The following is a 13,451-nucleotide window of genomic DNA, read 5'->3' on the forward strand; positions in this document are numbered from 1 at the left end:
AAAAGAGTAAATACAGTTGATTGACAATAAATGGCTTTTGAATTGAATCTATTATGGACCATGTTCAAGGCCGCTTTTTGGAAGGGGCACCAAGCTACAGGCCTCTCATGACACACCTGGATGTAAAATTCATATAGCCTCAAAATATATATATTTTTATATCTGATTTCCCATGAGCCAGTGCTTCCAATACAGTAGTCTACACATTTAAATCAGTATTGAACTCCAATTTCTTTTCACTAAATATGTCCCCAGGAGGTTTATGCCATAAAGCCAGGTTCCAGGTTCTGTCTGATCAGCAATGGCAGGGCCACGATGATGCCACTACTATGCATGTGCACAGTGGACACATCATCACAGCACAGAGGATGGCTCAACGTACATGTCAGCCAACAGAGAGGGGGAAACATTCACGACAGAAGAGGTTTCTCCTGTCGTAAGAACCCCACCTGTCAGCAACTTTTAAAAATCAGAGTTTAATACCACTTTATTGACACAAATTATTACAGAATGATATTATTTCTTCTTGAAAACAGTAAGCAAGGTAAATGTACCTATTTTTCAGGTAAAGTTCCTTATAGTAAATTAAAACCCAACTCCACTTTGGGGCAAAACAATAAACTCAGTGATCCTTTGGGTGCAAAAATAAAAAAGCAGCTCTGGCTGCAATAATTGCCTCCTCTCCAGTGTCCCCTTCAGTCTCATTGCTCTGTGATCCAGCCCAATGAGTAATGACTACACTCCGCTGCCAACAGAGGAAAAGAGGAAGGATTCAATGTGTCACCAGGAACCTTAAGAAGACTGAAGAAAAATGGGCTTGTATAATGTTTTTTTAAGCCACCAAAACCAAGCAAAAATTTGGGGCTCTCAGGAGCTTTTTGCCATAGTGTGCAAGTATGAAAGCAAAGCGACCCGCTCCAGAGCTGCAATTTCCACATTCATCTCTTTAGCAGGTACTTCCATCTTCTACTGGTATTCTGTCAGATACCAAATCATCAGCTGTCTTGCTTGACCAGGTCAGGATGAGCCACCTTTTCCTCATAGCATAGTTGTGCTAAGACTGCCAGGCAATTTGGTTGTAATTTACAAATGATGAGTACCGAATGTTAAGCTGGCTCTAGATGGGTCAGTTCTTTTCGTTCAACCAACAGGTGAATGGGGGAATCCTCCCCATTGAGCCTTTGTATCCTGTATAATTTTGACAGGGGGGGAGACTTCCCTGCCATAAGAGTACACTGATCAGTACTGCTGGCTATATGCAGTGGCACTGATTGAACAGCATTGATCTGACAGGCTGGTTGTAAAGAAGTCGACCAATAGATCGACTTTTTTGCAATCAAGGTGCCCATACATGCGTCAATGTTTACCCTGACAATTCATGACTTTGCAGGTCCAAATGTCTTCCTTATCTTATTATTCTACAGTCAACAAAACTGATGCCCAGGAACATCAGGGATCGCTCTAAGCCTGTAAGAGTCCTGGAAATGTTGTACTTTTAAAGAGAATATAGAGGTTTTTACAAATATTCCTTTTATTTTTTAAGTTGTAGACTGAAAAATAGGATGTTTAAAAATGTTTTTTTCTTTTTAATATTCAACCAGCAAGTTGAGCTATGGGTTCCTTTTCTTCTATTTTTTTTTATATCTGCTATGTTAAAAAATCTCACTATATACAAAATTCAATAGCTCAAAATGTACACAAATAAGCAAATGAGTCACAGCATCAACTAATTTCTCTCCATCTCCCTGTCTACTTTCTACTAAGTTTCAATTATAGAGATAGAGAACCTGAAAGCAAACTGCTTTTGCTCTACTTGCTGTAGAAACCCATAGTGACCCTTGAATCTAGAGGGATGGATGCACCCTGTATTTGTTTTTACAACAAAGATTCTATATAAATAGTAAAAAAATAGATATACAGAATGCAATTAAAAGCATACAGTATAACCTTAAAAAGATAAATTAACACTGACTAAAACCTTTTATGTTTTTTGTAAGAATATTGCACCTTTTAGAGTGCATATACATTTAATGTAATATTCTATTAAGATTTTATCTAAATCCTTTATTTATTTTAGGATCTGAAAGAAAAGATGGATGAGCTCCAGCCACTAATTCCAGTTTTGGAACAATATAAGACAGATGCCCGGCTAATTACACAGTTCAAAGAGGAGATCAGAAATTTGACTGGAATTCTCACAACCATCCAACATGAGATAGGGGCATTTGACTACGAAGAGCTGCATCAACGGGTTCTAGGACTGGAGACCCGACTGAGAGATTGCATGAAAAAACTAAGTAAATCAAATTGCTTTAAATGATTATATTTTTTTGCTCGCATATGTCATTTCTTCAACTTTGCACAAGCTCTGTTGCTTCTATTTACTACTCCAACTCTAGTTGCTCAGTTACCACTTCAACCCTCAAATCGAGAGAAGTAGAATACCAAAAGACAGGTTCCTAATTGCAGGTAAATCCTAGAAGAACACGTGCAATAATAGTTTCTGACAGTCACAATGGGTACTGTAACGTGGAGGTTCAACAATGAAAGGTGCATTAGGCTCCACTTACTTCAGTGGAGCCTAATGCCTGGCATTTACAACAGTGAATGAAGACCAAAGCTGGGAGTAGAGCCTGGTTGCATGAACTGCAAGTCTTGTGATCATCCCTTTGCAATTACAAAGGTCTCCCTGCAGAAAGAACACTGTGGAACACTGTGTTTGCATTTAATGAATGATACTGTACGCAGCCTGCGGTGTGTAACATTACAGAAAACTACACCCTTTGATGAAATGTTAGCCCTCCCTGTCTCTGGGGGTGCTCCACCTGCCCTGGAGGATGCTACACACAGCTATGAGTATATTGTTGCAGTGCTTTACAATATAGTGGCATGTCAAGGCCTGCATGTTAATTTGGTGCCTTGTTCTTTAAAATTGTAAGTTAAGGATCATGCTTAGGAGGCAGAGCAGTGCTGGGCAGTGCTTTTGATGTGGGACAGGAAAGTACCAGCACCTCAACTGAGACAAATATATATATATATATAGATATATATATATGTAGATATATATATCTATATATATCTACATATATATATCTATATATATATATACTGTATATCAAAATCTATAAAACCTTTGATCTATTGCAGTACAGGGAATGGTAGCCATGTCACCATTGGCATCATCATTAGCATCCCACTTATTTCTTTTGCTTGTACAAAAATGTATAATGGAGTTTCCAAAACAATTTCATTGAAGGACACTCATAACAGTTCACAAGAAACAGTAAATGAACTGTTCAGCCATGTGTTACTTTACTGTTATGTTACAGCAATGCCAATTCCAGAACTCATTGAAGAGCTTGGATAGAATGGCCTACAAATAGCTCTGTAGAAATACAAATTAAACACATATTTTCATCCATTACAAATACCTTCATAGCTATCCTTCACAAGCTGATATTTACATTAATAAGTCATTAATGATGTTACTGCAATATATGTCATGGCTAAAGTGCAAGGAAAGATGGGTGCAAGATCTCTGCAAGGATGATCTATGTGAAGTTCACACCATAGATTTTTCTTTGTATGCATTTCAAAAGCTGCACTAGAATTACCTGGTGATTACCTGGTGATTAAATTATACATAAAAGTTGTGTGCTATAAAAACCTACATTCCTTCTGAGTCATGGGATTAATTTACTTAAAGGGGTTGTAAAGTCTAAATGTTTTTTACCTTAATGCATTCCTTGCATTAAGTTAAAAAATGCTTAGGTGTCAGCATCCCCCCTCAGCCTCCCTTTACTTACCTGAGACCCCATTCGATCCAGTGCCATGCACGTCTGCAGATCTTTTCTCTTCTCACTTCCGGGTCTCGCTGGCTTTTCTGTCAATCAAAGCCAGTGACGAGGAAGCGGGGAGCAGATCCGAGTCCCGCTGTCTGTGTCAATGGACGCAGCAGAGGGACTCGGGTGAGAGCATGCACGAGTGCCCCCATGGGAAGCAGCTTCCTATGGGGGCATTGACCAGAGAGGAGCCAGAAGCGCCAGCGGATGGGAACCTCCCATTTGTTATTAAAAAAAAAATACCTTTACAACCCCTTTAAAACAAATATCTGTTCACTTTGCAATGGAAATTTTTGCAAGGGAATTTTCTCTTAGGTTATTGAATGCAGTGAATACTCACTTTGCAATAAATACTAAATCACAAGCCATGAGAGAAAAACAGCATTTTTTCTTGAACAGGATTGCATGATGGGGGTCAGCACACCTTCCTCACATTTATTAACTTAAGGGAAAATGTTCTTTCAAAGTGCAAATTTATTTGCAAAGTTAACAGCCTATTTGTTTTTAGTAAATTTTACCATCAACTCCCCTCCCAATTGTAAAGAGCAAGGCACCAAAATAATATGCAGGCCTTGATATGGCATTGCACAGTATACTCAGAGCTGTGTGTAGCACCCCCTGACCTCCAGGGGCAGGTGGAGCACCCCCAGAGACAGGGAGGGCTGACATTTCACCTAAGGGAGTAGTTTTCAGCCAATAGTGGAACAAGGGAACAGATGGGGGCCAGTCACTTAGATGCAAACAAAAAGGAGTTTATTAGTTTACAGACTCCCAAAATCCCAAAATCTAGGGGGAAAGAAGTCGGGAATTCAGAACACCCATTACTGACCCGCAGACTCGGACTTAAATACCAATAGACTCCAGTACAGGAGAAGGGCCTTAAAGCTGAATCTAGCACCTGTACCTTCTTAAATGTAGCAGTTTCCAATAGCAACCATATCTTCACTTCAGAAAAGCCAGCTAGCACCAATTAGGACTTCATCCTTCTCCCCAATCTTCTTTAGGAGAGGCAACCAATACCAACTAGGACTCCATCCTGCATTCATACAAGGACAGCTCCAAACTCAGTCATATAAAGGACTATTTAGGCCGAAATGACTGAAAAGAACACAGTTCCAGTCACATGCACCCTACCCAGGCCAAATTTCAGGGGAAAGAGAGAATACATGATCCTTTTCAAATATTTATATCTTTTCCCATGATGTTCCACTGGCAAAAAAATGCCTAGTGGTTGGCTTGAATGGGATATGTATGTTAATAACTCAAGCCCACTGTGTATCCTCTCACTAATGCCAAAGGCACCAGTAACATCTACTGGAAGAATGGAAAATAAATAGCCAGGCTGAGCTTAGAGGAAAAGCCAAATGAGCAAGTACATGATCAATTAGCTGGGCTGACTACCACCCAGCATGATTACATTTAGCTTGCATCCCTGTTTAGGACAGGGTGCTACATTTAGAATAACATATATGGATGTGGCAATATGAAAAATTATTATTATTATACAGAATTTATAAAGCGCCAACAGTTTGCGCAAAGCTTTACATGAGGGCAGACAGTACAGTTACAATGCAATTTGATACAGGAGGAATTAGAGGCCCCTCTATTATATGGAAAATAGGACCTTGCACTTAAGTTAATTTGTTTTATTCAAATGTCCTTTTTCACAATGCAGCAGTCTACAATACAAAAAACAAATTAACCATTGCAAAGGTACACCAGAGCTTACATTCTAAGGCTATGTACCTACTTATTGGTAGCTAAAATGGGACTATTGGAAAACTTTAATTCAATCAGCCACTGCAGCCAATCAACTGCAGCGCTTATAATTGTATTTTGACAGCAAAGGAGTCCCTGCTGTCAGAATAAGATAGCACAGTGGGGAGGATTCCTCCATCTACCATGAGTCTGTGGCTGATGAAAGAAGTGTGTATACTCGTCTTAAGCCTTCCTGTACTGTTCTGACACATCTGCAAACTCACTGAACACTCACATTCCCTGAACTAGCTATTTGGGGGTGGGTGTATTGCTACCTTTCTAGCCAAACTAGTTAAATAGATAACATCTACATTTGCTATATTAGAAAACGCGATGTCAAATAAAACCAGGGTTATAGACAAAATGAACTATAAATGGGGAAAAGCAGTTTGCAATATTTGATATAATATATATAAACAGGAGCAAGTGCCACGCTGGCACCTCTAAATCAACAACCAAATATGAAAATAAACTCCAATGTGTACAGTGAGTAAAAACAGTGAATCCATGATAAGACATATCAAATCCCATATTTAGTGACAACACAAATAAAAGTCCATGGAACAAAAATACTGTGAGGTTGATTTACTAAAAATGGAGAGTGTAAAATCTGGTGCAGCTGTACAGGGTACCCAATCAGCTTCTAACTTCAGCTTGTTCAATTAAGATTGGACAAAAAAAAAATGGAAACTGATTGGCTTCTATGCAGTTTTAGTAAATCAACCCCCAGTGTGTCAATATAAGATCAAGTTATCAAAAACACTCACATGAAGTTTGTAGTAAATAGCGCTATTCAATCATCCTGGATGTTATGATTGGAGAAGAGACCCGCTGGGAATTTCCATATGGGGCAACAAATTGAATATCATGTTGCAGTGAGGACAGAGATGTACAAGACTAAATTAACAGTAGTTATCCTTTAAATCCTTTGTTGTGAGAAGCACAATGAAGGTCTACAGGGTATGTTACATTAGCTACTATGACTTTCACAAATATTATGTATAATGCATTTATCTTTTATTGAAAGCATGTAGGGAAGTGGATGAACAATCATCTTTTTTTTTTTTTTTTTTTTTTACCTATACTGATTATCATCAGAGGTGTAGTTATTTTGTTAGAGACCAAGTACAAAAATAAGGTGAACTCTCATTAGGGACAGTGATGGCATCCACTGTATCAATTTGATAATATTGTCATGCACCTATGCTTAAAGTGAGTGTAAAGGATCACCTTGTAAAACAAACCATTCAGTTTAAAAAATAAATGAAAGACAAAACATTTTTGTATAGGTATAAAAATATATTATAAAATACCTTTTGTTGCCTTTTTTAAACATGATCATATTCCCTTTGTTCTCAGCTGTGTAAGAGCTGGGGGGGCGGGGGGAGAAGCAGGAGCACACTGAGCTTCCCAGTGAAAGCAGTGAAAGGCTGTGCAGGCGAGGTGTGTCAGGACAAGTCTGATCAATGGAGGAGAGCAGCCTGAGTTCCCAGCATAGCTAGAGAACTGACCACAATGTGTTTTCCAACTTAGTGTGGTCAGTTTTTAATCAGAAAGCATAGGGACTAGCAGGAATGCCAGGGATATCACACAAATAAAGCAATACAAAGAGAACAGGATACGCTTTAACTTATTGGTATGAATTTTAGAGCCTCTGAATATATTTATATGAATTGGTAGCACTGTAGCCTGTTTGGTGAGTGGGGTATGCTGTAGGCTCTGCTGAAGTATGAATCTGGTCCAGGGCTTTTTTTCTCAGACAATAGGTGGAGGAACTACTTCTTTCCGAGTCATTTCTTTGTCTCCACTCCCTAACCACCTCCTGCACTATATCTTGGTTCCAGCCCCTATCCACCCCCCAGTACTGCCCCCTTTTAGAGAATATAGAAGTAACACTTGTGGTACTAAGTCATTTGTATGGAATTTGTGAATGATAACAAGAAAAGCAGTAAAATAGATATCATGCAGCCAGCAACAATAGATCCTCCCAGAAACAATGGACCACCCGCAACAAAATACCCCCCCTTGCAGCAATAACAGATCTCCCTGCAGCCAGCATCAATAGATGCTTCAGCAGTCAGCAACAATGGACCACCCGCAACAAAATGCCCCCACTCCAAGCAACAATAGATCCTTAGCAGCAACAATAGACCTCCCCTACAAAAATAAATCCCCCCAGCAACAATAGATCCCCTAGCAGCTAGCATCAATAGACCCACAACCCTAGTTATTACATACATTCAGTGCGGGAGTGCCGGAACTGCGTTCCCCCTCGTTCCCACTGAAAAAAGGCCCTGATTTGATCACATATGCAGCTTGAGTTGTATTTTTAATGCAATTTCTTCTGTAATGGAGTATAAATGATGCGAGGCCTACTATAGGGTGACCAGACGTCCCTGATTTCCGGGGACAGTCCACGGACTGAAGAGACTCTCCCGGAACAAATCTGTCCCCAGATTGCAGGGGCGACGTCAGGCAGGGCCACTTTTAAGCCAGTGCAATACCTTTAATGAGCGGGCACCAGATCCATGGGGGGGCTGCACTTCCCTGTCCTTGCAGTTTGTAAAAAGTCGATCGGGATAGCAGAGAGTCCAGCTGTATGGGGGAGGCTGTCTGTAACACTCCCCTGTTGTCTAATCAGCTTAAGCTGTCCCTCGGGGATGTTCACTATCTCCTGAGGCAGCCAGAGTTGGTAGACTTCTAAAGTCTATTTCAGACGAGGTAAACTCAGAAGGTGCTTCCTTGGGTCCAAGAGTGGGGTCTTGGAAAACAGGAGAGGGAAGGGAAAAGTAGGTGGAGCAAGCGCCCGTATTAAGTGTAGTAACTAGGAAGAAATGAAAGGTAAATCTACGAAGGGGGCGACTGCTAACCCTGCCAACCCATCCAGGACAAGTGCAAGCCCGGGAACCATCAGAAAGTTCATGGTGCATGATACTGGCAAAGATAGCCCAGGTAAACAAAAAGAGACTAAAAGCAAAACCCCTGAGTGTACCCCAAGGATAGGGATGAGACGACAGATAGTCGAGGCCGATATCCACACAGGAAGTAGCGAAGCAGTAGAAGATATAACAATGGAACCCCAACAAAAAAAACTACTCCCTACTAAAGGTGAAATGGCAGAAATGTTTGCGAAGCTTGAAGTAACCATAAAGGGAGAAATAGGCTCTCTCCGTGAAGATATGAATCACATCTTGCAAAGAGTGGAAGAGGCAGAAACAAAGATGGACAAGCAAGAAGAAGAGATAAAAGATCTCAAATCTCAGATAGAATAGCTACAGAGAGAGCAGAGAAACTTATGATACAGACTGGAAGATCAAGAAAATCAGAACAGAAGGAAAAATTTACGGATTGGGGTCTACCAGAGTCACAGGGGGGAACAGAATATCTACAGGGAATAATGGATGAAATTTTTGGAGGTATGGTAAACCCCCCAGATACAAGTAACAAGATAAAGTTTGAGAGAATACATAGGATCAGAAAACCGGCGGAAATAAGAGGGGAGGTCCCAAGAGATATCATCGCAAGATTTCACAATTTCAATGACAAAGAGAAAATTAAGGCTAATTTGAAAAAGAACTACCCAGTGAAGTTTGGAGAGACAAGCCTGCAGATCTTTCCGGATCTGGCAGCTGAGACGTTGGCCAGGAGAAGAATACTGAAACCACTTCTAGAACAGTTAAAAGCATACGATGTTCAATATTCTTGGGGCTTCCCAGCCTGCCTAAGAGGACGTAAAGATGGCCGATCGGCCACCCTAAGATTCCCAGAAGAAACAGCAAAATTTTGCAAACGTTTAGAGGTGCCTCTGGTGGAAAACCCGGGTTGGTGGGTAAAGACTGGGGACACAGAAACCTCTGGGGAGCAGCAGGCTTGGAGGCCAGTATTTAAAATGAAAAAATCATAAGTGGAGAAGATATACGAGCTAATGAAATAGAAATTAAGTAGGATTCTCTGAGCTTTAGGGGGGTGGGTTTGGGGGGTGGGGGGGGGGCGGGGGGGTGAATGGACAGGCACGGGTACCCCACTGTTTCAGGGGGAGTATTGGGTCCAGGGTTGCCCAGTCCAAGCTCAACCTCAAGGGGGACAACCGAAGGGCCGGGAAAGGGTTGGAGGGGCCACGGTTTCTTAGGTCATGAGATGGCCTAGTACCCTCATGGGGGAAAGGGAGGGATGGGGGAGAAGGGGGGGAGGACGGAGGGGGAGAAGGGGGGGAGGACGGAGGGGAAGGAGGGGGAGGGTGGGTATGGGGGGTGGGATTGGGAAGGGGTTGAAGTCCGGTAAGAATTACCAACGAATAAATTTGTGTTATAGGTCTCTTGGACACCACTCTGTTGCAGGGCTTAGGAAAGGGATCCTGAAGTAGAGATGAGTAATATAAAAATAATATCATACAATGTACGTGGTTTGAACTCCCACATAAAGTGTGCCAACATCCTGCAGGAACTAAAATTTCTTGGAGCTGACGTGGTTTTTCTTCAGGAAACGCATCTTCTCCTGGAGAGAAACCAAAAAATCTCCTCCAGGGAGTTTCCAGTTTGGTTATATGGTGATTCACCTACACTACGCGCAAAAGGAGTAGCCATAGGGTTTGCCAGCGGAGTAAGGTTCGACTTACATAAGAGAAGGACGGACCCAGAGGGACGGTTCATGTTTCTGAAAGGGAAACTAAACGGCATCGAATGTTCACTGGCAAACATATATGGCCCAAATAAAAATCCAAATAGATTTATGATCGCGAGGCTGGCCGAATTTATGGAATTCAAGGAAGGTTTAGCTATAATGGCTGGCGATTTCAATCTTTGCCTGGAGCCAGGAATGGATAAATCGTCCCATATACAGGGGCCGAGCATGGCCTGGAATAATAGAGTTAGACAGAAGCTGCACCAGTCTCAATTTGTGGATGTATGGAGGGCGCAGCATGCTAATAGTAGGGACTATACGTTCTACTCCCCCGTGCATGGGACTTATTCTAGACTGGATTTTTTCCTGATTGAACATCGCTGGCTGGAGGCGGTTGCTAGTTCGAATATTGGGGTAATGACCTTTTCTGATTACGCGCCTATAAGCTTAACAGTAAATACAGGACAGATTCATAATAAGAGCCCTAGCTGGAAGTTAAACGAAAAACTACTAAACGATAAAGAGATAGGTGATCTGGTATCAAAGGAATTAGAGTTCTACTTTAAAACTAATGAAACAGCAGAGGTCTCGGAGTCCATAGTGTGGGAGGCCCACAAAGCCTATATTAGGGGGATATTGATTAAGGCAGGCGCGGAAAAGAAGAGAAAGAGAAGGGAAGAAAAACTCGAAATAATGAACGAGATATCAGAACTCGAGCAATTGCATAAATTAGATGGGGGGAAGGAGGTGCTCTTAAGACTCCACAATAAAAGAGAGGCCATGAGAACTTTAATTGAACAAGAAACACGTGTAACGTACAACCTACTACAGAAAGAGAGATATGTGGGGGGAAACAAGCCGGGGAAGTATTTAGCAAAGACCCTAAAAAAAAAGAAGACCAATAACTACATTGAGAAAATCAAGACCTCAGACGGGGAGGTGAAATATAGAACTAGTGAAATCGCCAAAACCTTTCAAAACTATTATGAGGGACTATATTCCAACAAGTTCTCAATGAGCGAGGCAGACAAAAAAAGGGAGAGAACCAAAGTTTTTTTTCAGGAGCTAGGATTAAAAAAATAGAAGAAGATAAATATAATCTACTAGAGGCCCCTATTACAGAGGATGAAATAAAAAAAAAACACTGAGGGAGACATCAGTAGGGAAAAGCCCTGGGCCGGATGGTTTCTCCGTACTGTATTATAAAAAATTCCAAGACTTCTTAATCCCTAAATTATGTCCGTACATGAATGGGATAGGTGTAAAGTGGGAGATGGGGAAAGAAGCGTTAGAAGCTATTATCACCATTATATTGAAGGAGGGCAAGGACAGTACACTCTGTTCTAGCTATAGACCTATAGCGCTTCTCAATGCGGACACAAAATTGTTTGCGAAAATTCTGGCCGGGAGAGTGAAGAACATACTGAACAACATGGTCCACCCAGATCAGGTGGGATTCACCCCTGGTAGAGAAGGACGGGATAACAGGATAAGAACTCTCCTGGTAACCCAAAGAATGAGGGACAGTGGAGCCCCAGGTCTACTCCTGTCAATAGACGCTGAGAAAGCTTTTGACAGGGTAGACTGGGGCTTTATGTTCTGTATGTTGAAGGAGATAGGAATTGGGCAAAACATGATCAGATGGATAAAGGCGCTGTATGCCAGTCCTTCAGCAAGGGTTAAAGTAAACGGAACACTATCCGAGTCATTTATAATGACCAATGGAACGAGACAGGGGTGCCCACTGTCCCCCCTTCTGTTCGTGCTAGCGCTTGAGCCCCTGTTAATAAGAATAAGGCGGAACCCGGATATTACGGGAGTACTAGACGGAGACGAAGACCACAAATTGGCTGCCTTTGCAGACGACATCCTTTTTTACATCACCAGACCTAGGATAACTCTCCCTAACATGCTTAAAACTCTGAAAGAATTCGGGGAAATATCAAATTTCAAGATTAACCCGGCCAAATCTGAAATATTAGAAATTAATAAGATGGATAAAAAAGATCGTACGGTCCATAAGGAGTTCCCATTTGCGTAGGGAAAAAAAGAGATAAATTACCTTGGGATTAAGATAACTGGGACTAGAGAGTCGCTATTTCAGGTTAATTTTGTTCCTCTCCTTAATGTGGTCAAGGGGGAGTTGAACAGAATTGCAAGAGGACAGCTGTCATGGGGGGGAAGAATTAACATCCTTAAGATGGCAATACTGCCAAAGATTTTATATAAAATGCAAATGCTCCCTATTCCATTACCACAAGCATATTTCAAAAAACTGCACTCACTTTTTTCAAAATTTATTTGGAGGGGGAAAAAAACGCGTATAAATTATGCAACACTGGTTAGGGACAAAGAGAAGGGGGGTTGGGGTGCACCAGACATAAGATGTTATCACGAGGCAATCATTTTATCAAGAATTATAGATTGGGCAAAAGGTAATAAGGAAAAGCGTTGGGTGAAAATGGATAACACGATTAGTAAAGTAGACATGAGTAAAGTAATTTGGATTCCTCCACTTTTTAGGAAACTTAGTTCTGAGGCACATATTATCATTAGATACATTTTAAAAGTATGGGACAAATTGCATAAAAGGGAGAAATGGGAGTATAACTCCCCTTTGATCCCTCTGAAGGACACAGAATTTTTTGCACCAGGTATGGAGACTTTGAGTGGGAGATGGATCCTGCAAGAAGGAGCACAGCTTAAGGATGTTATGGAGAAGGGCAAACTTTGTTCTTTTCAGGACTTAAAAAATAAAAGCGATCTTATGACCCTCAAAAGATGGCGATATTTTCAACTAAAACACTTCGTTGAAACACTCCCCCAACCTATTAGAACGATGGATATCCTACAGTCGTTAGAGAAACTATGTGTCGGTAAGGTAGCGAAGAAGGGGATTTCGAAGATCTATAGGGTATTGATGGATCTGAAGGGTACAGACATTCCAGTATTTATTAAAAAATGGGAGACAGAATTAAATTCAAAACTCAAAAATGAGGAGGCTACAATTTTATTAAAGCGAGTCCATAATACTTCAGTAAACTATAAGGTGTCTGAGTTAAATTATAAATGTTTGTCAAGATGGTACATTACCCCAGACTGAGCATCTAAGTATCAGAGCGAAACCTCACAATACTGCTGGAGGGGATGCAAAGAGCTGGGTACAATGGCACACATCTGGTGGCAATGCACAGAAATAAGGGAATACTAGGACGAGATAAGGAAAATTAT

At 41.1% G+C, this 13,451-nt stretch overlaps 1 protein-coding gene across 2 annotated transcripts in view; it reads left to right on the forward strand.

Annotated features, from left to right (window-relative positions):
• OLFM3 (olfactomedin 3) overlaps nt 1-13,451 on the forward strand; it is a 395,228-nt gene that overhangs the window by 348,007 nt on the left and 33,770 nt on the right. For both annotated transcript variants that reach the window (XM_073593019.1, XM_073593018.1), the window contains exon 4: nt 2,078-2,297. In XM_073593019.1, the coding sequence (XP_073449120.1) occupies nt 2,078-2,297 (220 nt within the window). The remainder of the gene's footprint in view (nt 1-2,077; nt 2,298-13,451) is intronic.

Source organism: Aquarana catesbeiana, linkage group LG07 (assembly GCF_042186555.1).
Source record: "Aquarana catesbeiana isolate 2022-GZ linkage group LG07, ASM4218655v1, whole genome shotgun sequence".
Taxonomy (NCBI): domain Eukaryota; kingdom Metazoa; phylum Chordata; class Amphibia; order Anura; family Ranidae; genus Aquarana; species Aquarana catesbeiana.